General features: G+C 40.1%; 1 protein-coding gene across 2 annotated transcripts; it reads right to left on the bottom strand.

The window, feature by feature from the left end:
* Window positions 1-441: 441 nt before the first annotated feature.
* On the bottom strand, window positions 442-26,362 carry PRKAA1 (protein kinase AMP-activated catalytic subunit alpha 1). Of its 2 annotated transcripts, none has more exons than XM_074931449.1 (9): window positions 26,164-26,362; window positions 18,903-19,044; window positions 15,700-15,835; window positions 13,882-14,026; window positions 11,973-12,060; window positions 9,603-9,827; window positions 6,445-6,931; window positions 5,950-6,076; window positions 442-3,618 (listed from the first exon to the last, which is right to left on the bottom strand). In XM_074931449.1, exons 1-9 carry the CDS (start codon window positions 26,291-26,293, stop codon window positions 3,374-3,376), a joined length of 1,725 nt encoding a protein of 574 aa, XP_074787550.1. In that variant the 5' UTR covers window positions 26,294-26,362; the 3' UTR covers window positions 442-3,373. The 2 variants fall into 2 exon arrangements, with proteins under 2 accessions (XP_074787550.1, XP_074787551.1); XM_074931450.1 differs by having other exon boundaries at window positions 15,742-15,835; window positions 26,164-26,361.
* Between the last annotated feature and the right edge of the window lie 444 nt (window positions 26,363-26,806).

The raw sequence follows: 26,806 nt of genomic DNA, 5'->3' as shown, positions 1-26,806 counted from the left end.
AAAAGGATGAGATCATGAGGCTTTTAAAAGATCCAAGAGGAGAAAAGCGCGCCAGTAGACCAAGGCTTCGAGACTTTCAAAAGACCCAGTAGGAGGAGGACGTACACCCCAGCAACCCAAATGACCAATGGAAAAGAGCAGGACAACTATCTGACGGGAGGAGATTGGTTAAAGACAATGGCACAAGAGTATAAAAAACGCTGCTTTTCGGAACTCGGGGTGCGTGTGGCAGAGTTGTGGCTCTCCATGCACTCAGCGCTGCTTTGCCTATTGCTTCCCACCCTAAACCGATTGAACCCAAATAAAAATATATACTTTTATAAAAATTGGCTTTGTCTGATTATACAGGAAAACAGTCAGGGGCCAGGCTAGCATAGCTGGCAGCCCAATAAGTAACAGTCCTCTGTTCATTTGTAATAACAAAAGATAGCATGCACACGGTTTCAGAGAAGATGGTTCAATATTTCAGGTTTACTTAAGTTTTAAAGTTCTGAAAGTTTAAAAAGTATACAGTTACAAACAAGCATTTTTGCCATTCAGCTTTGTCAAAAGAAATTAACATAGGAGTAGGCACATCTTCATTAAAGAATAGGACTTCATATCTTATAATGGTAATCAACCGGTAAAATAAAATTTATTTCCAAGTTTGTATTAAACACTCATATCAAGACAAACATGAAAGTTTCTTCTAAATATTGCACCACCAAGATGAATTTTTATCCATTACCTAGCGAATTATATTGCACATGGACAATCAGGTTAATCCATGTTTTTGGAAAAATTACAATACAAACGCAAGATAATTCAATGTACTTCAACTGACCAATTTGTGTATTTGCATAAACTGCCTCCTTAGAGCCCTGGCAGCTTTCTTAGTGAAGTTTTGTTTCACAGGTTATTGGCAGATTCTAGCACAATGCCAAAAAAAGCGCTGCAAGATCAGCAGGAATATGAAGAAAGCAGTTTCAACAGCAAGATCTAGAAAGCATAGGAAAGTCAAGCAACAGCTGTTCTGGGTTCAACTACGTTGTCGGTCCCCCTTTCTCCCCCCATCCCCTATAAAAAATCTCAGTTCAATCAGAAAACTTTTGGCCATCAAAAGTTATTTATCATACCAATAAAGCTGACTTTATTTAAAAACTACACATACAGTACATTTGCCAGAAACTTACTTTAACCTCCAGATACCAAAACAAAGGAAAAACTATGGTTGTCTTAATGCACAAGAGGGCCAAAAAAGTATATAAAAATTGAAAGTTATTTGCACCTTGACACCTTGCATTTGTGGTCAGCATTACAAGAAGCAGATATCATTTATAAACATTCAGTTCAGTGTTTGCAAGAGTGATCCCCAAACCAATTCCAGATGAGGAATTACTACAAGTAAAAAGCTGTGCGTCCATTGTATCTGTACAAATGCAATAGTTAACAATTTTGTAATAAAAGGGTAACAGAAATGAACACAGATTTATTTAGTATATCAGAACCAATTCTTATAGGACTAAAAATAGGACTTAAAAGTCAGATTTGCAGCTGGTCCCTTACGTTGGACATCTCAACCTCACAAGTTTAAACCAAAGCTTTATCTCAGAAGAATCTCCTCTGATACACAGTAATACAACCTTGCATTACAGGGACTGTGTGTGACACAGGAGGATAAAGAACTGAAGTTGTCACCTGTACCTACATACTAGACAGACCACACAGTTGCCCAGTTCAGAACGCAATTGCAGCAGTTCTGGGGCTTAAAGCAGCTTTATGTTTCTTCAGATTCTGTGCATGTTCGTAACAGGTGAATTTCTAGACTGAAGCCAGCTGGCCTGGATTAAACTGTTCTTGTAGCTGTAGCTAGCAGTTTTCCATCAATGAAATCTCAGTCATTGGCAAGAATCCCCATCCATTTTAAGAATCCAAGTTCCACTGTTCATGGTAATGCCTTGTTTTCCACTCTCTCCCTGGGACAGCAGGCTTTGAAACCAAGTACATCATCAATCTTATTCTGAAGAGTACATAAATTCTTGAATGCAAAACTAAACATTTTATGACAGAGTTTACTGTTTATTAGTGATAGACGAAAATGGAACCGTGGCTAATTATATCCAATTTACAAGACATTAAATGTTTTTGTGCAATACTAGCAGTGATTTTAACATATAAAGTTCAATTTTCTTCCTGAAATATTGCAAAAACCATAAATGCAGAAGGATTTATATTACTGGTAATTCCAATCTACTGTTGAAAACTTTTTGAATATTAGCACTCAAGCTGTCATGACCAGTTTTCAACATTCAACTGAAAAAAATTTGACTATTTAATTTCACAATTAATTTAAATAGCAAAGTTTGCTACAAAGGTGGCCTGGGAAAACCTAACCTATATATAAAGTTTCAATTGCAAAGTGAATTCTATATAGTACATGCTAAGTTAACTGTGATAAACAGCTTTATCAGTTTTAACATACATTTTTTAAAAACCTGTCAATTTCAGATTCTGGAATAGCATGCAACAGCCCTTGGGCTGTGCTCTTAACTAAATGCACGTGTTTCTGTGGAAAAGGATTCTCAGCCTACATTAGCAGTGGGGAGCTGCTGTGCTGCAACCAAGCTACTGTATATGCACAGATCAGGAGCTTGCTGACAGCTCTTCACAGAGCAACATTTTGGTTTAGCCCATGGGGTCCCAAGTCTTCTCAGCAGCAAGTCTCTCACCACTTGCTGTGGACTGAATTGTTCCACTGAGCTCCACAGAATTTAACCCTTCAGTGCGTTACAGAGCGCCTACATGCATTTCCAACTGGTTCAATTTGCATCATTCAATCAAATTTACCAATTGTTAAAAGTCATATATTGTAACGCATTAAACTGTTCTTGATCATTTACTGTCAAATAAGGGGGAAGAAACACAGCAGTTTTAAACACATGACTGTTAGAAAGTATTGAGAGTTCTGACCAATTCTGAGGCACAACTGTAGATGATGACCAACAAGTCACACTTAGGTCACTGAACTAGTAAGTGTACATTTACTTATAGTGCATCAGATGTATGTATTATCAGTGAAAAAACAGGAAGGTCTAACTTAAATGTTATATGCAGTCTAATGTGCACTCAATGTAAAATGTTATGAAAGCTGCCCCAACAGCATGTGATTTCCTGTACCGGTATTACAGTACTGGACAGCAGACAATCAGAATTCACTCCAGCTTCATAATAATATACATTAACTGCCCATAATAATTTTCAATCCCTGTGCAAATTGCATTCTGTGGCTAGCTTTTTCAGCGCCTTAGTTAATTTAACTTGATTATAAGTGGAAGCATCTGACTATGATTTAGGCATGCTTATTGCTATAAAAGAAATAAGCCCATATTCAAAATTATTGTGCAAGTATTTTAATAAGATTTGCACACATCTCAAAAAATTCTATTGTATGACTCCCTGGTCTTGGAGTTAAATCAGCTGTAGAAGAGTCAAGTGAAGAGCTCACTGATGAGGTAAGGGAGGTATCCGCAGATTTTCCTTGCACATCAGCATCTGAATCTTTTTGACAGGATCTATAGTTGCTCACAGAACCCGATCTCTGTGGAGTTGCAGTCCCAGACTTCACTTCAGTAATTTCATCTGGGGGGCAAGGGGAGAGAGGAAGAAAATTAGGTATCGGTATCAGATCAATTATAGGAACAGAAAATATTCTCCTCATACCTCTAAATCTTGTTTTTTAAAATCTTGATTAATACATGAACAGCTTTTGCAAACTGTATACACTTAATACAAACTACAAGTTTATACAGAGCAGTAACACAGAAGGCAAGTGTCCTATGCAAGTTATTCCTCTACTCTGAACTGTGTTCCAGAAACATTTACATCTAGTTTAGACCAGCACTTGCCATATTTTTCATGAACTAATTTCAGCATCTAATTTAGGTTACTGGAAACGAGGACAGCACTGTAAGGTTAAGTCCAGTAATATTTAAAACATTTTGTAGATGCTTTTTGCTAGCATGTATTTTAATTCTATTTTTGTTTTCTTTATATTTGGTTATTTATCATTTGTTCTTTGTATTTTTATTATAATTGATACATTAATTGCTAGCCCTGTATTAATTCATCTTTCAGTTTTGGAAGTCTTTCCCCCTTAGTATGTTGCACATTTGGGCTGCAGCAGATAAAGTTACCTTCTCTATGAGGAGGAAAAACTTTTGTCTTAGAAGTAATGTTCTGCTGAAGTATCTCTATTCTTACTTTAAATACTGAACAGGAGTTTGACTCTCACTTGGCACCAAAAAAGTTATTTCCAGGAGGAATTGGTGAACACAGGAAAGACTGCCTGCCTCTTCACAGCAAAGCTACTTTAAACTACAGTTTGGTAAGAGGAACATAGACAATTAACTGGTGGAGAGAAAGGAAAGTCAAATCAGCCACACTGTTGGAAGACATCAAATCCTTCAGTTGTATTCCCCAAGAGCTGAAGCCAGGATAGCAGCAGGCTGCCCTCCCCCAGCTGCACGCCTCTAAGCAGTCATCTTCCTCCAACAGGGATGGCATTTGTCCTATGCTGCAGCAGGTCGGTACAGGAAAGTGATTAGTCCCCTTTATCAAGTACCACTGGATCTAATCAAGGACCAGTATTGTCAGAAGGGAAGAGTCAAGAACTGCTCTGCAAAGCCAGATCAGATTAAACTGTCACCAGACGTAACCTTAGCCACCCTACACTCTAATCCAGCCACACTCCATTAAATCCTATTTTCATACCACGTTTTCCTAGGCATGTCATCTACACCACTGGCTATAGGGAACCCTGCTTTAGTCTACTGTGCCCATAAATAAGCATTGTGGCCAGTCTCTGTTAGCTCCTCCATTCACTTTCAGGAAGGTATCCAACCAGCATTTGTATGCTCTGTACTGTCACTCTATAAAAATATATCTTTTTACAGGTTAGACCAAGTGCTTTCAAGGCTTCAGTTACTGCAAGCATACAACTCTTATCTCAAATTTTGTCTACTACTAGCAGTAGTGAATCAACTCTGCCTCACAGCTAATACCTCAGTGCAATGGGGGAGAAAACTAGAAATGTAGAAGTGAGAACAATGCTGTGTAGAAATAAAGATATTTTAATAAGGGGAAGAAAAAGGGGTGGGGAATTATGTAAAGGCAACCACTCACCACCTATCCAAAGTAGACTTAGGCCCAGTCAGTCTCAAGGCTACCTTCCCCAAACCCCAACCCCTCAGTTCCTTTGCTAAGCATAATATTATATGGCATGGAATATCCCTTTGGTCAACATGGCTCTGCTCTGCTCTCCAGCCCCCAACCCTTCCCAGCTTCTTGCAAATTCCTGGCCTACTCATTGGGTAAAACAGAGTGAGGAAAAAGAGACCAGATACTATGCAAGCACTGCTAAGCAACAGTTAAAACACTGGTGTGTTACCAACACTTAAGTCACAGATCCAAAACACAGCACCATACAGGCTGCTATGAAGAAAATTAACTCCATCTCAGCTAGACCCAGTACAGCAATGTACAGTTCCAAGTCAAATTTAAATGCTTAGATGCCAAGCTTTCTCTTCACTAGGAAATGTTATTTATATGTTTACTTGAGATCAAAATTAATGTTTAGGTTTGGGAGTGAGGCTCCAGGGACAGTTCAGGTTAAGCCAAATCTCACCTCACAGCCCTGTCCCCTTCTGCACCGCTGGTGTTTGTGCTGGTGCAGACACAAATGGAGCAGTTCAAGATCTGTTATAGTAAAATGCTATTAAAAGGATGAAGCAGCTAACCATCTGATCACAGGAACACTAGACTAGGAAGGAATAAAGAAAGATTAAATACAGATCTAGATTGGCTTAAACTAATAAAGGGTAACACTTAGTTCACTTCTAAACAATTAAGACATGTTTGCATTTAGTATTATTTCCCATACAACTACATTAATTTATGTAAGTCTTCACATACCATCAATGCTACGGAAGTCCAGTAAGTATGTTCTGCTGTCCACCTGATACAGCTGTAGACTCATTTTGGAATATGCACTTGTTACTGGATTCTTCCTTCGAACACGTAGATAGTATGGATTTACAACCTAGTACAAGAGATTTGAGTTAGTTTTTAGAACTGCTTGAAAAGCACTGCTTGTTGGTTTTGTCATTTCAGCTCATTGGTATTATCAAGTGATTTCAGGCTTACCTGTTGGGAGTTGTAGGGGGTTTTAGCCAACAGGAAAACATTCCCACAGCCCCAGTAGAAAAGTTAGACATGTTACCAAGACTTTTTTTCCTGTCAGCATGAATAGCCTCCCACAAAACTCTTTCTGCACCACAAGCACAAGCAGTCAGCACAGGCATATGAGATTATTTTCCAGCAGACAGTTTCAGACTTCCAGGCTACCTAACTACTCAGCTCAAACAAAAATTTACTGTTGTCTGCTATAAAGAGCCTTTATTCTTTTACCTTCCATTCATAATCCAGTTGTTTAATTGCTCGACAAACTTCAGCCATGATATCATTTGGTCGACTCTGACTCCGTATTCCCAAGTGCCACTTAGCTCTTCTTACACCTTGGTGTTTTGACTTCTGTGGATTCAGCTCATCAAGAGTATGGCGAGGACGTGGTGCTTCAGCTACTAAGAATGGCACTCTTTCAGGATGAGGGCGAGACAGATGGTGATCATCAAGAAAAGAATCCGGTGGGCTCGTAGCCAAGTAGAAGTCTTTGGCCTCATTCATTATTCTTCTATTATCTATAATGAGGTGATAAGCAACCGCTAAAGGGTCCTGATGATTTCGGCTGTATAGACAGCTTAGCACTTCCTCTTCAGTGCATTCAAACTTCTCGCACACTTCTTTTAATGCTTCATCATCAATCATGGTAGAGCTATAGGATGGGTCTTCAGGAAACAAGTATTTTGGAAGGTCCTGCTTAAACCATTCGTGTTCCCTAGATTTAAAAATAAAAAAACCCCTGAGTAGATGTATGTAAAGCAAAGCTTTTTAATATGAAATTCTTTTAAAAAATAAGCTTTAGTCTGCACCAAAAAATCAGTTGTCAGTCCAAGTCCCCTTCTGTGCAGCACAAGATAATAAACCAGTACATAAAGAAAGTAATAAATGCATTCATCACAAGATTCTGGTACACATTTTGCAGGACTGAAAAAAATCCTCTTTCCTCTAAGTCTTTCACCTACCTGAGCTCTAAAAATATCTTTGTATAACTCACGAGCTTTTTATATAAATGGCATATTTTTTACTGCCACTATGTTAGTTTTGAGATATTTTCAACTGAAATTCTTATACTATCCACTTGAGTCATCCCTCTCCAAGTACACACATAACAATACATAACAAAATTAAGAAGTGATGATGATGATTAATTTTTTGGTAGATTTTTGAATGCTGAAGTCACATGCTCCCCACACCAAAGATGCTGCTTATCATTTTTTCATTCAGAACACCCCCAGCTGTCTCTAAGACTTAAAAAAGTTGAGGGAAGCTATTAAAGGGTTGATTTATACCTTTTTCCTATTGTACCCATGGGCTGGTACTCATTTGTAAGAGGGAAAGGAAAGATACAGAGGAATCAAATACTTACACTGCCCAATCAGAGGAAAAAGTAAGCTTGTTTTGTGCTCCTAGAGTAAGCTGCTTAACTAGCCAAAGGGTATGGCATGATACCATTTTTGAAAGTATTCTAGGCTAAAATGTAAAGACTTGCTACAGATTTAAGAGCAGTTACACAGATGTCATGGCTTAACCCTAGATGGCAACTAAGCACCACACAGCCACGTGCTCACTCCTCGCCAGTGAGATGAGGGGCAGAAGAGTCAACGTGAGAAACTTGTGGGTTGAGATAAAAACACTTGAATAATTAGAAGGAAAATAATTATTTTTTAAGAAAAAAAAACCCAAACAAATTAAAATAAAACCCGAGAAAGACAAGTAATGCAAATGAAAACAACTGCTCAACTGACCAATGCCCAGCCAGTCCCTGACCAGCAGCCCACCCACACCAACCACCCTCCCAGTTGTACTGTTGAGCATGGTGTCATATAGTATGGAATATCCTTCATCAGTTGGGGTCAAGTTGTCCCAGCTCTGTTCCCTCCCAACTTCTGTGTACCTCCAACCTGCTCACTGGCAGGGCAGTGTAAGGAGCAGAAAAGGCCTTCACACCATGTAAACACTGCTGAGCAGTAACTAAATCAGAGTGTTATCAACACTATTTTCAGTATAAATCCAAAACACAGCCCTATACAAGCTTCCGTGAAGAAATTTAATGCTATACCAGCCAAAAGCAGTACAATGGGCCAAGCTCTAGTCAGTGTGATCCTGAGAACATGTCTCAGCAGTAATGTACTGAGGCCAAATACACTTTCATCAGAAGCAACCAGTTAATTTGGAAGCAGAAAAAGCTTTTCCTATACCGCTACAAAGCACAGCCCTAGCTGGATGACTGAGCTCAGAGGAATATTTTATTACTATTCATTGCACTGGGCCTCTCCTCTTGCATGCAAACACACACTCCCCTAGAAGAATGAAGGTCTTCAATTAAACTCAGTTTGTCCTTTAAACTGTGAGGTGACATGCCTAGAACCATTTAGGATTCAAAATCCACCCATGCTCTGTAACCAACATTTTCTGACATCTTCTTCATGCCAATTCTCTTCCAGACTTCTTTACTATGACTGAATTAAGGTACATTCTTATCCACTCATGTTTTCCAATGCTTAGTTCTCAGTGTGTTGATTCTGCAATAAAGTACTTCCTATTGTAATACAGCAGCAAGGCATAAATGCTCCACTTTTTGTTCTAAAGAACATGAACATTGCCTACTTTCTAACTTCCAATCCTAAAAGGAGTAGCATTTCCACTAAAGTAGTATGTCAGAGCTCCGTCCTTAAGAGTCTCTTACAAAGGAAACTGGAAAACCTAACTAAGCTGCTACATGAAGAACAGCTCTATCAGCAACCAATTTTTTTTTGTTCAACCCTCTACACACTCGCCAAAGCAATCAGCTTCTTCAGAGTCTCCTCTTGCAATCTGGAGCCCACGACAGCTATCTGTAACTACAACTTTAACTTAGCAGTATTTGATGCTGTAATTATCACTCATACACAAACTCATGCCAGGGTTTTGAAACTATAAAGTGCTATCTTGCATGTGGAATATTCACAGTCTTAAATGATTTTTCAGAGTCTGAAAAAATATCAATAAAAGTGGTAGTTATCAGATTAAAAAAACATAACTTCCCCTCAGACATTTACAGTATAGAATACAGGTTCTTAACAGAGACAGGTTTTTTGCCCAGATAAGTCAATACAGTGTAGTTTTTGCAAACCATTCTGCAGGTAAACAGCTTTGCTCCAGCAGTCTTAAACCTAGAGTTCCTCAGAAGTTCTTTATGTAAAGTATATAATTTGTTTTACTGTGATGATACCTCATTGGTCACTGGAGATCAGAACCATCACATCTAGAGCCAAACCACAGGAAGTTGAATTTTTCATCTCAGTCTAAAACATGAACAAGCTGTAAGAATGATTTATTTGTTCTGCCTATCTGCACTGAGATTATTGTTCCAGCATCCTGTGATCAGACATGAGTTAGCATTTCACCTGATGTCTCTGATTGTTGCTCTCTTCATTGGATCCACTTGCAGCATGTGCTTCAAAAGACTAATTACAGACGGATTCAGGTACTGAGGAGTATAAAAGATGCCATCACATATCTTCTTAAAGAGGGTTGGCACGTGATCATCATCAAATGGTAGCGTTCCACATAACAAAGCATAGAGAATAACCCCACTGCTCCAAATATCTACTTCTGGACCTGCATATAATCTGGAAAAAAGTTAGCTATTAGTGATTTGTCTTTAAATAGATTTTCTCCCTCTACTTTCTCACGTTGTATCACAGTAATTCAAAGTGTATGAACTGTGGACAACTAATCTGCAAGTACTATACCATTTCAGTTCTATACTATGCCACCCTTGAACTTCAGTGTCCTTCCCCTCCAAATATGTAACAGGGCACAAGCATGTAGCTTTTCTCTCTAATATCTAACAATAATCCACGAACACAATTTAAGACAATGGCAAACTGAAAGAAACTTGCACCTACTACCAAGAAAGCCTGAGCTATATATTGTTGTCACTGTTCTAGCAAAGTTCTCTATCCCCCAAATCTGGGAGGCTGAGAAGTTTAAGACAAGTCCATATAGCAGAACTTGTTATGTATTCTGTGCTACTGCCTGAATAAAACAGACATTTGGCCTTCAGTGAGCAAGAAGCAATATTACAGTGAGTAGCTGAAAGTAGCATTTGGCAATTGAGTCCCAAAAGGGGTAGTTATTAGGCTGTTAGGAAATTAATTTCCATTCTGTAATGTGATTTTCATTGTACATGTTTCAGGAACAGTACCTTCTCGACCGGCGTACTGTTATATATTTTTGAAAAGCTCATGTTATGAACTTTCATGCTGTATAATTAAATTATAATATAAACTGCGTTTTTGACAAATTTTGAAGTTCAGATGTCAAAACAGCAATTTCGACAGATCTACTTCTACGAGTTCAAACTTGGACGTAATGCAGCGCAAGCTGCTCAAAACATCAATGAGGTATATGGCCAGGGAAGTGTTAACAGACAGTGCGACTTTGGTTCCAAAAATTACAACGTGGCAATTTCGACTCTGAAGATCAAGAAGATCGCTGACGTCCTTCTGCTACTGACGACGATGAATTGAAGGCTCTGGTGCAAGCAGATACACACACAACTGTTCGAGAACTTGCAAAAAGAACTTGGGGTAAGCATATCAACTGTTTCTGAGCGTCTGAAGCAGATTGGAAAGTCGAAGAAGCTCGACAAATGGGTGCCACATGAATTGAATGAGAATCACAGAAATCGCCGTTCTGAAGTGTTGTCGGCGCTTCTTTTTCGCAACCAGAACGTCCTGTTTCTGGACTGTATTGTGACGTGCGATGAGAAATGGATGCTCTACAATAGCCAGTGACAATCGGCTCAGTGGTTGGACCACGATGAAGCTCCGCAGCACTTCCCAAAGCCAAATCTGCACCAAAAGGTCATGCTGACTGTTGGGTGGTCTGCTGCTGGTTTAATCCATCACAGCTTCCTGAATAGATCACGGCGGCGAAGTACGTCCAGCAAATCAATGAAATGCACCAGAAACTTCAACAGCTGCACCCAGCGCTAGTCAACAGAAAGGGTCCAATCCTTCTCCACGATAACACAGGGCGAGCCATATGTTGCACTTTCAACGCTGCAACAGTTGAACAAGCTGGGCCATGAAATTCTGCCTCATCCACCGTACTCACCAGACCTCTCGCCCATCGACTATCACTTCTTCAAGCATCTCAACAGCTTCCTGTGCAGGAGACGCTTCAGAAACCAAGGGGAGGCCAAAACTACCTTCGATGACATCATCGCCTCCAGAAGTCCAGAATTTTATGTAAATATGCTTGCTTCTTGTTGGCAAAAATGGGTTGATTCTAATTATTTTTATTTTGATTAATAAATTTTATTCTGAGCTGAGATATGCCACTTCAAACATATAGGTTGAAATCGGCAATTAATTTCCAAACAGCCCGATACCTTTGGACTGAGTATCTACTCTGCAGCAGGTATTTCACTGCTAAGCAACTTGACAGTAGACTTTGCCTGTAATTCCATCTGTACGTCTACTTTCAAGATCTGATCTGTAAGTGAAATTTTTAAACCAATTCAAGCATACTGTACACACCGGATTTGCAGCATCAGACATAACCTCCATTTTACAGGAATTATTCAAAGCTAGCTCATAGAAGCCTTGAATACTCATGAAAAATTACCAAGAAAATTACCAAGAAAAGTTCAGCCCACGGTTTCTCAGCATCAAGCCTGCCAGCTGAACCAGTTTTGTAGCCTTCAAAATCAAGCTGCAAAATGACCGAAGTACATGCACATATGTATCCAATATAAAAGAAACTACCTTCCTGAAATTACTTCTGGTGCAGCATAGTTAGGGGAACCACAGCTTGTTCTTAAAAATTCTCCATCTGACATCATATTTGATAGACCTGAAAGTGTGCAAGAGCAACTAATAAAAATTCACAGAGTAATATGATTTCACACTGCATATACCATCTAGAACAAGTCACTAGTAATTCAAATTAGAAAATTTAAAAATTTACCTCAGTAAAGAAGTTACACTGTTTAGAATTACCAAAATTTTTATATGAGCATGTCACACAATCCTCCATTTAGTTTACCAGAAATCTGAATAAAATCAATCCATTATAGCACACAACCTATAAATATTTGAGAACATTAATTCCAAGACAAAAATCACTCAAATTTGGATGACACAGGCATGACAGAACAAAGTTGCTCTAAGGGAGATGGAGCAGCATAGCAAGTTAGGATTTTGGTTATTAACAAGAAAGTTTTAAAAGCACATTTGCTTCTAAATGCCAAAGAGGAAGGTGCTACCACAGAGCTGCCTAAAATTCTGTAACAGGTTCTATAGAATAAGGAAACTGAGGGGTACACATGACTTCACCACAATATAGGCACTAACAGTATGCAGCTGGTTCATGAATCACTGGAGTTCAGTAGTTTGATTTTAGATAATCTGTTAGTAAATAAAGTGAAATTTACAACTCAGCTGTATTTATTCATTCACCAGACCTCAGTATAGTCTAGTATCAGTAAAGAACTACCACTTCTAGAATAGCCAAAAATACCTTCTAGTTTCTTCAATGGAGGCTGCATGATCAAGACTACCATAAGCCAGAGAACTCAGTCTCCAAGAAGGAATGATGCCTCTTTACTGGGGTGCAGGGGGAGATGAAAGAGTAAAGATTGGCTAGCTTTTGTATTTTAGTACACAAAAGCTTTTATTAAGCTCTTGTTTAATACACTAGTCATGATTAACTTAGTGCTACGGCTTTGCTGATACTTACGTTACAGGAAGATATTTTTACAAGTTACTGTACTTTTATTTCTTCACCACCTAAGCCATTTCACCCAAAGCATTTTCTATACGTAAGAAATGAAGATGATTCTCGGTGCCCATATACGTGAACACCATACTTTTAAAATATACTTAGAATACTCAGCATTACATAGCAGCTTTCATAGGAGACTTCAAAGTGCTTTACAAGGGCAGGTATTATCTACTATATCTACAAGAGATCTATCATGATGACATAGCAGTATGAATACCTTATTATGCTAATATGGTGAGCTTTTCTGGTTCAGCTAGTTCCAAAAACTAGCTGCCGGTCTTCTCAGCAGTTGTCACAAACAGCTAGTTTAAAATAATTAAGCCTTCTGATTAGTTAAGCACGTATATAGGAAAAAAGCACGGGAGTTTGCAAGATCAGTGGTTCTTATTCTGCCTTTTATGCTTTAATTACATTTCTTCAATCACATCTTTAGATTTTTTTAAAATGAATTTAAGAGTTGTTTAATAAGAGGACTAGTGCATTTTAATACAGCAATGCATGATGAGCTGCCCTTGCAATGTACCTCTGAGAGAGCTAAGCATCTACGTTTTACAGATGGTGAAACAGGCAACAGGAGTACATTCTGAAGTGGCAACACCAGGAACTAAGTTTATTTAGCATTTCAGAAACAATACTATTAGGCAAAACCGAACAGATCAGTTCACAATTTGACCTACCCACAAAAAATACCTGAAAAGCAAGTTCGAGAGAAAAACAAGCCCTACATACGTGCAATAACATAATTCTGCTTTACATTCATGCTCTTCAGGTTGTTGTATTATGTCCTACCACCAGGATACTCAAATATACACACTTTATTAAATCTTTCCCGTAGTAATTAACAGGATCTAAATAGCAAGATGTGATCAAATATAAAACAGTAACACTTACCGAAGTCAGCTATCTTGGCATTCATATGTGCATCAAGCAGCACATTTTCAGGCTTCAGATCTCTGTGTACTACCATATGTCTGTGACAGTAATCCACGCCAGAAAGGATTTGCTGGAACAAACGTCTACTTTCCTTCTCATCAAGCTAAGACAGAGGTTTTAAACAATTATGAGACAGCGGAAGGTCAACTTGTTTTTCATTTATATGAATTAAAGGAAATTTTCCTATGACCTGCAGTTATCATTTACAGCTTTGATACTTTATATAGATTATCAGAACTTGTAGCAGAAAGCTTCAAAGCTTACACCATTTTGTTTGTACCGCAGGTCTAAAATGACTAGAGCAAAACATACCCGCTGACTCAAAGTCACTGAAATTTCTCAATCAAGCTTTTGAAATTGATTAGGCAGATGTTACATTCTCAGAAACTAGAAACATTAGCACCCAAATACTAACTCTGTCTACTTAGAGTATCAATTAACTTTGACATTTAAGCACAGCACAAGATTTAAGTTGACAAAAGCTTCTGACATGCAGCATACAAGCTATAGATTTTCAGATGCTATTTATGCTATTACCAGCTAACCCCAAACAGCAGACTTAGCTGGGCATTTCCTATGAACTCGCCCTAATCCACGTCAAGGTTTGCTGTAACTAAGTTTGTTTTAACTAAATGTACCACGGCTATCTAGATGGCTTGTCAAAAGCGCCTTCAGAGCTGTCACAGAAACTGTTCTACTAGTAGAAGAGGGAAATAAGGGCACAATCACAGCCTTCATATAACGGGCTATATTGAACAAGTAAGTTTTCAGCCACTCCAGCTGGATACATATCCATTCAGTTTGTACACAGTAATTGTAAATTAATATATCAGTATCAGTAGAGAGGAAAAATGCTATGACAAAGTCACACATAAACATTTGAAATGTGTTCATATAACCCTTTTTACTTTTAGAACAATAGTAGCAATAAAGTATACTTTAGTTGCTAACAGCAAAATTAATGCGAATACATAAAAACAAACTTTCATTTAACATGGTGTGACTGGTACTCCCTGGTCCCAGCCCCCAGTAATGTGGTTAACATAACTAACACCATCTGAAGAGGTAAGCAGCCATTTTGTGACCAAGTGAGTCATGTATCCGTGCCCTTTCCCTCATTATTAGTTCCTGAAGGTCTTGTGAACCACATAGATGAACCAAGTCGTCTTCTCCTCCCTGCTGGCCTCAAGATTCCTGGGCATCAGGCTGATTGCTTCCTTCCTTACTGTCCCTGAAGGTCTCAAGCACTGGGCCAGCCAGGTGGCGGTGATCCCATCACAGAACAGGGCAGTGTAACTGCACCCAGAGCACTCTCCATAAAATCAGTTATAAGTGCTAAACAGCAAAACCCAGACCAGAACTGCTGCTGGGCAGTGAGACTTGTGACCCCCCAGTGGCCTGGAATGCCTCCCCCATCCCCTCCTTCCTCTAAGGACTGAAGGACTTGTATTCTTTCATACGATTTTTTGAGTCTAGACTGTGATTGCTATACTGATACGGCAAACCATATATTAAGATCTGACCCAATCTGCAGAGGGTCTAGGTGATTAGAAATCATAAGTTAAGTTGTATTACAAATTCTGTATTATGTATACTACATTGATTCTGCTTGTAGAAACCCTGTGCCACTGTAATCATAAATTCTGTGCTACACTAATCATAATAGCCTGTTAAGAAACTAAAGCTTTAATTATATTATTCCATCAAGGAATCCCAAAAAGAACCTGTTTGTCCCCCCAGAGTTGCATCACATAGGGATGATGCAAAAGCAGTAACAGAATGCAAGTCACTGATTTGTAGAGTTGGACTACTTCTTACCCTTCCATTTTTACAGATATAATCAAACAGTTCTCCTCCTGAAACATATTCCATCACCATGAAAATGTCAGTTGGTGTACTGATGACCTGGTACCTGATAAGAGAAGGTATCTGTTAGTCTACACACTCAGTAAAAGAAGCTAGTTACATTTAGATAAAACCAAAATTGTGCAAAGAGTCAGATAAAAGTATACTTAAAAAGATGTTTCAGCCAGCTTACAGCTATTGTAATGATAGTATTTTTCAGATCCTCTCTTTTCACTATGTGATGCCTCATTGCCAAGACTACCAGGAAATTTACATTTCCCACCAGGAATATCAGTCTTCGTACTTTCAGAGGGCTAAGCTTCGCCCAAACAATTTCTATGAAACCATTTATATATAGTGCTACCCCCCAGACAGCTTGCTGCAGTGAGGAAGGAACTCAAAAGGACTTTATGTTAGTGTCTCAAAAATACACACTTTACAACCTTAACATGCAAAAAACCTGACTTGCCATTAAAAAAGTGTACATCAAGACAAGCAAAGATTGCTCTTAATAATCATTAATATAATCTTTTACAAAGAGACCTAATTTATCATTACTATTTAATAGTATCAAAACTCATATTTTTATCATCCTACTTCAATTAAGTTTCAACAAAACCCCAAAACTTTGAAGTTCTGAAATAACTAGTTTATGGCCGAGCTCCCCATTTAAGATAATTTAATTCTGTTCTAAATATCCTTACCCTTAATTTGTTTAATTTTTTCACCTTACCACAGTCAGAAGTGATTGATTTTTAATGGAACAAGAAAATGAACACTGATAACTCTTCAGCCAAAATTCAGGTATCATATTGAGAAGACATGTATTATATTGAGGTAGCAATTAAATGAAAATGAGTATTTCTACGTACTACACTTAAGCATGCAAACACCCGAATTGTTATAAATAACTGAATTCACAGATATACTACAGAACTGCAATGTTCTTCAAAATACTGATTCCAAGACAAGGGGGAAAACAGACGTGCTTCAGTTAAGTGAGACAAGTTATTCTTGAACTACATAGACAGCAATGAGTTCAGGCTACCCAGATGAATGTGCGTGTGCACATATATGTGTTTGTATCTATTTTAACAGCTTCGTATTGTGCAACACTACAATAGTCTTAAGAGCTTTATGAGGCAGTTACCAACAAGAGATCTTCAAAGTTAGTTTTACCTAAAAATCTTAATAGTCCAAGATGCTTTATCTTTACCAACTTTCTCGCCAACACCTTGGCTGAAAGTACATCAGGTACTTAAACATTAACAATATTCTGAAGACATGGTTAAGACACTACAACAGAAATAGTATTTTAATCCTTTTAATGCCGAAGTGACAGACATGCTTCTCTACAGTCAGGTCATTTTTCTTGTTGTGAAAACGGAATTGTGGAATAGTTACACATCTAAAATGTAAGTAAGGTTATCAAACCACACAGCACAGATGACTGGAATGCAAAAAGAAGCAATTTTATGTAGGAAAGTAAGATGCATTCTATTGCTAGAGGTCAAAAACTGCAAGAGGAGATGCTCCAAAGGTTTTTATTTAAAGCATGGTATAGAAAGAAAATCTTATTGCAACAGGCTTGCAATACATACTGCTTAAAGTTGTGTGTGAAAATTTTCTAAAGCACAGCAATGTTCTAAATTAGTCAGTCTAGTTTGTAATATTAAGCTGATCCAAATACCTTAAGCTCCTATCTAACAGTTCCCCAATCTAGTTCCTAACAGCACAAGCAGCAGGAGCCTAAGTTACCAGCAAGTCTACCTGCACAACAGTATCAATTACATCTCAAACACTATTTACGTATAGGCTAACAATCCTTCTGCTTTAGAAATGCAAGCTGACCAAATGAAAAGCTGAGGATCAGTCAATGTTTCCATCATCTCTTACATCTTGTCCCTTCTCTCCACATGCAGGAGAAAAAACATCTCCCTTGTAATTCCCCAAGGAAAAAAACTGTTAACAGGTTTCAAATGACAGGTAAGACCACCAAAAGCACATGTTCCTGTTCCACTGCCTTATCTCAGCTGGTACACTGACACTTCCTATTTTGTTTTGGCTACAGGTATGTCCTTTGGACTCATTCATGAACTCTAACTGGCAGCACTAGCAATTCTGCAGCCAAATCAGCTCAATAGTCTTCTGAAAACTAACCCACTGAAAAAGTCAATGAGTTGATCTTACACAATGCAATTTAGCATCAGTGTAAGACCTGTTGCCAAATTAAAGGGAGTGTATAGGGATAGCATCTGTCAGTGGCAGTGGGGTCTTAAGCCAAGACTCTGCCAACAAAAAAAAAAAAAAACCCAAAACTAACACCAACACCATGATTAAGACAGTGAAAACCACCCACACTACGGAGATGCAGGTTATCTTTACAGGAAATTAAAGTTAAGAAAAAAGAAAAAAATCAATGGCACTTATAAATTATTTCCTGAGACCAGACATGAGGGGTCTACTCTGGGACATATATAATTGTACCCTGAACTCCACTGATGAACTATTAGGCAACTAACAGATGTAAACAGACCCACTGTAAATACCACATTCAGACAAAGTGGTAGCAGCTATATTGAAGAATTCTGAAATACCAACCAATTTAGCAAACTGCACAGCTGTAATTCAGAAAAATCTCAGAGCACCATCTACAACAGAAAGCCACAGATCACTGACCAGGACATCAATAAAAACATATTTTGTGTATATTGTGTATATATTTATATATTGTATATTTTGTGTATATTGTGTAAGAAAACACAATAAACTTACTAAAGAGATGCCCTTTACAGTCTTGCTGTTAATAACTCATTTTCCCAATACAACTAGAAAAAAAAAAAAAAAAACTGAAGGAGCAACTAAAACCAGAGGTGGGTGCTACTGTAAGTTTCTATCATGCCATTACCTTTTATACACCTGTCCAAAGAATTTGTAAGCAAAGACCTAATGGAAGCTCTCTGGCCTGCAGAAGATCTGTTTTGTGCACATCCATTACAGAGGACACTAAAAATGGTGCATACTTGACAGCTGGTTACTTTCCTGACAAGACACCACTAGTACTGCCCTTTAAACATGCTTCCATTCAGTGACAGCAAAAAGAGGTATGTTTGATTATAGCAGACAAAACTTACAGCTTAATTATATGAGGATGCCTGAAGAGTTTGAGGTTCTGAATCTCTCTGCGGATTTTTCCTACAACATCAAGACTGCGAATCTTCTGTCGATTCAGGATCTTCACTGCAACTTTATGCCCAGTTAACTCATGTTTCCCAACTGCAAGGAACAAGGAAGTATTTAGTCAGGATTTTCAATTGCTCCATCAAGTTATTAATTTGCCCGTTTCAACTGTAGCCCAGAAATACAAGCTAAGATGTTAGCATTCCACATATATATCCATCATCTTTGGGGACGTTGAAAACCAGATGGCATGCCATTTCTTCTGACATACTGCAATTTCTCCCACAATTCTATCATTAGAATATGAACAGGGTATGTAAGAAAAACCTTAAGCCTAACTCAAAATTTTGTCTTGCAGCCTGAGGACATTTTTGCACTACTGCAAGTAAAACACATCCCAAAACACTGCCATCCTTGCTAATTAAGCAGACCATTTTCTCTCCCTGTGTAAGTCACTCCAATCTTTTGGCTCTGTTGGTAACCCACTCGGACATGTTGTTTTACTGCAGGTCTTCTACTTTATCTGCAAGGATTGCTCTTACTAAAGAAATGACTGCTACCCTTCCCTCAAGAAGCCTGTTTCGGCAATTACTCTGAATTACCACTAAGAGCATCAGATCAGTTTACTTGAAAACCAGTTCTTTATCTGTCCTTGGTGCAGTTTGACCCTATACAAGCTCCACAGTCTGTGCAGTAAACACCAGAGCTTTATTATACAAAATAAGTGGCAAAAGCTCCAGGAAATGCACAAATTCCAGTAGGAACTATGAGAAGCAATGTAAACATGCAGCTTCATACATTCCTCAGTGTTTTTCCTACTTCTTGAGAGTTTAAATTTTCTTTCAACAGAGAGACTCAAAAAATGTAAAATACTTTCTAAACAGTTACTCCTCTAAAAGTCCTTAATTTTGCAAGTGATAGCAGTAGTAGCCACAAAGTTCTTAAGAATATTTTTCTTAAACTCAATGTTGGATCACAGATAAACAAGAAAAGTTAAGCATCTCTTCCACTAGAAGGCTTCGCTATCTGCCCTGGTTTCTGCAGGCTGTGATTTTTAACTACACCACTTTCATTTGCCACCTCATTCCTACCTGCTGAAGGTAAGTCAGATCCCAGGGACACCTACATGGTTCATCCTTGTCCACTTCAATGGATGCTGCTAACAGACCTATGCTGAACACATTACTCATCTGGGTGCTTGTCCTCACTTGAGAATTTAATTAAGCTCCAGGCTTCAAGCTTTATTTAAACATATCCATGGGAAGCTGTGATAAACAGCAGTCATCCACAAAAATCTTTCTGCATTCAACAGCTAATTTGGAGAGAACTAGCAAACACTTATCAATCTGTAAATCTCATTCCCAATACAAGGTTTTCCCTGCTGCCTTTTGCCTCTATATTGAGCTAATGGAAGTGGGAAGAAATTCTTAGCAGAGACAAAGGTAATGATAACCATCTGAGTTATTATTCTTACACCAAAGATAGCCAATTGTGTAAAATGAAGCAGTTTAGTTACTTTCCTACAGGAATTTACATAAGTAGTGGGTTACTCAAAACCCTGAACCATCACAATGCAGTGGTGAGATGCCTTTTGTACCTGTGAATACAGGAACGCTCTGAAAAAAACATCCCCTCATTCAGAGGAGTCATTACCTAAAAATGGCATCAATAACCCAAACACTAGACAGGCACATTTGCACTGCTGAGGAACACAGGACAAAGCCCATATCTATCACAAGCTCTATACAGACAACAAAACATTGGCAAGTGAGTACCTAAAAGTGTAAAATCATGTCACTTATATGAATTGTCTTCGATCAGATCTAGAATTAAAGCAGTCACAACCCCTTTTTTTTCCAGTTCAAATGTGCTTGAAGTTTTAAAGGAATCCCCAAAATTATATCACCTATGTTCAAACTTTAATGTTTTATGTTAATGATTCATTATTCTGTAGAAAAGCAACTATTTCATTTGAATTACAAAGTCTTTGCCTATCAATAATGTGAACTGAAGCCAGTATTTAAAAACCTGATTTTAGTAAGTTAAAATTTAACATTTTGTCTATTAAGAAAGAGCTTCTTAGAAACTAACCAAAAATCAGACATGTGAATTTGCATCTTCCTTTGCTTTACAAAGTACAAACGTATATATTTGAACAGTTCTACAGCTTAGTGTATAAATATCCAGTTCTGACATGCACTGTGTTAGTCTCCTTTATCAGCCGATTTGTTTTGATTCCTCAAACGAAAACTGGAATTTCATTAGAACTCAGAAAAACAATAGAATGCAATTTATTAGCTACAACAATCAATGTTCAATAGGCAAGGCACATAAAGGAGTTTTTCAAAACACATTTTTCATTCAAAGTAATTAAACAGTAACAATTGAAGTTGACTGAAACCAATTGTAGCTGTCACAGCCTTCAAGACTGTGCGCCACAAACCTTCATTTAAGTCACTGACTGTGAGAAAACAAGATTTTCTGCTTCAACTCTGTTTGCCCACTCTGAATAAATTATTGTAATAAAAACATACTGTGTTTTTTGTGCAGGTGCAAAAAGATCCCAAAAGGCTTGTTCACTTAAGATATTTCAAACTGATTCAATGTCTTCTTCAGTAATATTTGCCTGCCTTTTAAAATTCCATTTAAAAACCTAGATTTGTTATCATCTTAAAATACAAGTTTCCAATAAACACCTACTTCATGCAATAAAACTCTTCTTGGCTATGGTTCAAGGTATCCGTTATCAGTAAAACAGCAGGCACTAACTGGTAACAGACTATGCCAAACTCAAAAGTAGTCAGTAACAAGACAGAACTGAAAGCAAGACCTCAGATATCATCATGTAGAAAAGTAAGCAAGCCAGTGCTATTTTTACAAAAACTATGTTTTAAAGGTAAAATTTAAAATGTCAAGAGGTAATATAAGGGAAGGGTCACAAATTAGAAGTAATCAACACATATTTATGTTAGTCTCCCTAATCTTTAACCAGCCATCCGTCCTTCAAAAGAATCACTAGATAAAGAATTTCACTTTACAGACTTAGTATTTCCCTATATTTCTTCATTCTCTGATAATACCAACTGCCTTCAAACTTCACTATGGCTGTGCCTAGCACCAAGATTTACAAAACAGTGACAGGGTCTCAAAGCAGCAGTTTCTTCTAGCTGTTGAAATGCAGGAACAACAGCATCTAAACACAGTTCAGCAGCTCTTCAACTGGAAAAGAGAACTGATTACAAAGCCATCCAGAGTAAACACAACATTCTTATGAAATACAGGTCCCAGTCATGAAGTTTGTAGAAAAAAAAAAGCAGAACGAGCATATGATGGATTTAACAAAACATTCCTGCAATAGGCCAAAAAGCCAATCTGAGGCTCAGAGGAAGGTATTTAAAACTGTGAGCTGAACAAACTTTTTCACTAACAAAAAATCCCATGAGTTAATACTGTGCAAAGGCATATTGGTACACAGCATTAGACAGCAAACTGATCTTCACTGTCCATTTCCAGGACTCTTATCTTTGCCTTGACCAAGATCACATATTTACATTAGTTTTTCAGTCTATATAGACCAGAGTTTTTAACCTAGTTCTAGAGTGGCACCGTTACTATGTATTTGTAACTGGAAGCCTGACTACTCTTCCTTTTATGAACGCTGAAGAACGAACATGTCTCATAATGGATTTATGTTCAGTAGTCTTCTACCCCACAGCTTTTCATTTCTGTCCATCAAGTGAACTGAGTCAGTCAGTGGTTAATTCAGGCTGGTACAGCCAGATGAACAGTTAAACTGGAAAAACGTCACATCAATAACAGTTATTTGTGAGGGTAAAAGGATAAGCAGCAGGGTGAATTCACCTGAGAGGTGAATTTACTTAACAGCAGTTAAGTAAAGCACTGGTTTTACAGTTCAATCTTTGCAGGCTGCCACCACCCTTACAATTAAAGCTCAACAAAACCCCCTAACTGAATTTTTAAAATTAACACATTTGCTACAGTTCTTCCATTTTGTTTTCCTGTAATCCTCATCATTTTCCTTCTCTGGTGACTCCGATATGGTTTCATCAATTGACAATAAACAGAGATCTAGTATTAAGTGAAGAAAATGTGTGATAGGAGGAAAACCAGTGCATTATAGATAAAATATGTCCTTTTAAGTACAGAAGTACAGCTAACGCAAGACAAAACTAACACAGTACATTTAGGGACAAGGAAAAAAAAAAACAAAACTTGAAAACAGAGCATCACGCCACTAACACTAATACTTGCTTTCAGATCCTAAATAAATTCCCAAGCCACTTAAGGAAGCCATTCAGGATGCAGAATGATGCTGCATTTCACCACAAGGTGATTTCTCCCTCATCCTTAACAAAAAAAACCATTCATACCCGCTTATGTGTACTCTTCACACAATAATTACAAAGCAGCCTAAAAGAACATCTAACATTCATCAAATAAGGCAGACAGGGGGATATTATGGAAATAGAGCAATATTAAAAGTGACTATTCTTTAATTGTTTCAAACTAATTCTCTTTCATTAAGTAAAAACAGTAGTGACATTCAATAATATAGTAAACTTGTAACAGTAGCTCCACAAATTGACCATCTTTCAAGGTTTCAACTTCAGACATGTTTCTGTCAATACAAATAAGAAGAGTAGTAGAAGAATAAGCAGTGCAACAGCGTTCTATAAAATTTATGAGCATATTAGAGCATTTATGGATATGCCAACCTTACTTCTGTGCAGTGAACTGGTGTTCTGCTGATTAAGGATACCAATTAAACCCAGACATCAGAGTGAAAAGAGTAGGCATATTTTACTAGTGATAACCAAGTAATGTAACAGTGTAATACAGAAAGCATGCAGTAAGAAAAAACAGAATAGTGTACTTAAAGCAGCAAACAGGAAAATATAGGGTCATTACTACAAGAGAGAGAGAATGGAGATTAAGAAAGATCCATCACCACTTGCATGTATTACCATCACCCAGCCCCGCAGTGGCTGGGCAGCCCCGGTTACAGCGAGGGTTTGCAGAGCCTGTCCCGGCAAGGGGGAAATCCTACGCAGGGCGTCCACCCGTAGCTGAGGCTGCCAAAGTCGCTGTGAGCGGGTCCAGCCTTATATACCAGAGATCGACAGGCCAGAAGAGCTGGCACCTTTGTTTTGAGCAGAAAATTTCTGGTTTCATTCTCCTGTTGGATTCCACCCAAAGCCTGGCCAGGGCTCGGGGGGGGAAACCAAGGAGTTTCTAACAAGGCCAGATACTTGGGTTCTCAGCCTTGAACAAGGCTAAGCAAGGGAAGTTGGAGACATTCTCTCCTCACCACTGACTGTCTAAGCTGCATCTTTCACTAGCAAATTTACATATTTTGTTAATGATTACATGCTAAGTTAGCAGCTTCGCCTTGGGGCCTGTTGTTCAGGCTTCAAGTATCTCTATGCTTTAGCACTTTTTACATCAGCATAGGTGGGTTGTTATAACTTAGTACAATACCTACTAGCACAATGGTTATCAGTTATAAAATATACAGGATTCTTCTATAGGTCAACTCTAGCTTGGTCTTGTTGTCCAAGCCTTAGCACTTCAACTGGGAAAAAAGAAATAACACCTTTGACTCCTCCCCTTAACCATGTAGTCCCTCCCTCCATGAGGAAAGAGAACCTGATGCCTGCCTTCTGCCTTATCTCATCTTCTCTCTATTTAAGGAGGTGCTAAGTTCCCAAGGAAAGGTACTCCAGCTGCCAGTTGGGGGTCACTGCTCCCAAGAGGTTGGGGGTGGCGGTGTCACTTCATAAGCCTGCCTTGAAAAAAAGCACACTCCAAGGGCTCTACTCTCAAAATATTTTCTGCTGCTTTCCCAAATGTTCTTGAGAAACATATATACTCCTATTTTCCACACATTCGTAATTTCTTCAGAACATGGCAACAGTTGAAAGAGCTTGTGCAGAGAACATACAATAGGAACATCCACCCTGAAAAAAGGTACCGTGTAAAAAGTCAGCTAGCACATTAAATACAACAGGATAAACTGGGTTTTTTACGGGTTATAATCATGAGCAATCCATTAGGTCAACCATAAAAAAGCCTTACGAAGAACAGAACCTGGCTCTAGCCTAACTCACTGTGGAAGGATGTTTTCAATTTGCAAACCCCACTATTTGAACGATTCTTGCAAACAACACAGCAGGAACAACGTTAACTAATGCACAGTTTTTTCCACCAGTGGTGGACAGCATCAAGGAAAATTTTAATTTCTATTTTATATCTACTAAGCTTCAAATTTACAGCATGGCACCCGCACCCCTACTGGGAAATTTACAGTCTGAGCTGAAAAAAACTTTGATGACCACTGGTCAACTCGGTCTAACAAAATCTTTCCATATCATGCATCCGTCACGTCGTGTCAACTAGATCTTGCCAGCTAATTCAGTAATCCCAGAATCATCTTTTTATGCTTATTTCTCTGTACAGGCAGAAATCTTGCCGTCCTTATAAGGACATCAAATGTTAATACCTGGGCAGCAAAATATAACGTAAAGGCAGCTCAAGAATTAAAGACTCCCTCCTTCCGTTACATGCAGTATCATTAGCGTCCAGTAATTACTACCGTAAATACCGAGGAGAAAGCCGCTCCTCCGCCAGCCCCTACTTGCCGCTGCTGGACGAAGCCCCCCCGCCCCAGACCCGCTTTGCACGGGGCGTTCGCAGCGCACCCGCTTCCACAACGCCCCGCTCGGCCAGCGGCCCCCGCCCCGCAGCCACCGCGGCCGCGGCTCCCGCCAACGGCCCGGGAAACGCCTTCCGGGGCCGCCGCGCCCGCTCCCCGCCGCCCCTCTCCCTCCGCCCGCGTCGGCCCGCGGTGACTCACCGGCGCGGCGGGGACGGCCGGGCGGCGCTCCGCAGCTCAGGTTTCCCGGCGTCGCCCCCGGCGAAGCTCGGCCCGCCGCGGCGCTCCGGCCGGAAGGCGCAGCGGGGCCAAGCCCGGGCTGGGGCCGCGGCCGCCCGACTCCCCCCCTTCCCAAGCCGCCACACGTCCCCCCGGCCAGACCTCGGCGGCCGCGCAGCCCCGGCGGATCGGCCGCCGCGAGGTGACCGCAGGCGGCAGCCCCAGGAAAGACCGCGCCGCTCAGCGCCGCACGCCTGCCCCGCAGCCCGGCTAGGCCGCGCCGCTCGGCGGGGCAGGCGGCCGGCCCGCTCCCCGCCGCTCACCCTTGACTTTGCCGAAGGTGCCGACGCCGAGCGTGTCGCCCAGGATGTAGTGCCCGATCTTCACCCGCCCGTGCTCGTGCTTCTGTTTATCCGCCGACGCCATCTTGAGCCAAGGGCCGAGCCTGCGCATACTGCCCGCCCGCGCCGGGCCGGAGCGTCGGCCGGGGAGGAGCAACCACACAGCGCCCGCCCGCCTCGAAACCCGGGCGCGGGCTCGGCAGCGCCCGCCCGCCCCGAGGGTACCCATCGCGGGGCGGGGGGCGGGGCGGCCCCCCGAGGCTGCGGCTCCTGCCGCCGGGGCGGGGCGGGGCAGCGCGGCGGGACGGGGGCAGAAGCCGCGCAGGCTGCAGAGCGGGGCGAGGGGCCGGGCTCCCTCTTTACACCCGCCCGAGGAGCAGGGGGGATTCACCCGGGACCGGGGGGGGAGGCGGGAGACGCGCTCGCTCCTCGGTGGGGGGTGGGTCCCCTCGGCGTCGGCGCCGTGCCAGGGACTGGCCGGGGCCCGCCGGTGTCTGGAAGCTGCGTCTCCCCCGTGTTGTCGGCTGGAACAGCCATCGCCGCGGGGCCTCTGCCCGCGGGCCGCGGGAAGCTGGGGCTAAGCGCTCCCCGGAGCCCCGCTGTCCCTCCTCACGGCAGCGAGGAG

This window comes from Athene noctua, chromosome Z (assembly GCF_965140245.1).
Source record: "Athene noctua chromosome Z, bAthNoc1.hap1.1, whole genome shotgun sequence".
NCBI classification, from domain to species: domain Eukaryota; kingdom Metazoa; phylum Chordata; class Aves; order Strigiformes; family Strigidae; genus Athene; species Athene noctua.
The sequence above is the reverse complement of the archived record's forward strand: the minus strand, read 5'-3'. Positions and strand labels throughout refer to the sequence as shown.

Bases quoted from the DNA above. Each gene is read 5' to 3' on its own strand.
- PRKAA1 (XM_074931449.1), bottom strand. From the start codon at position 26,293: ATGCGCAGGCTCGGCCCTTGGCTCAAGATGGCGTCGGCGGATAAACAG. The intron at 15,836-18,902 runs GTAAGTTTTGTC...TTCTCTTATCAG, and splicing joins CATCCTCATATAATTAAGCT to GTACCAGGTCATCAGTACAC. The intron at 14,027-15,699 runs GTTACTGCTTTT...CCTCTGTCTTAG, and splicing joins AAATCAGTGACTTGCATTCT to CTTGATGAGAAGGAAAGTAG.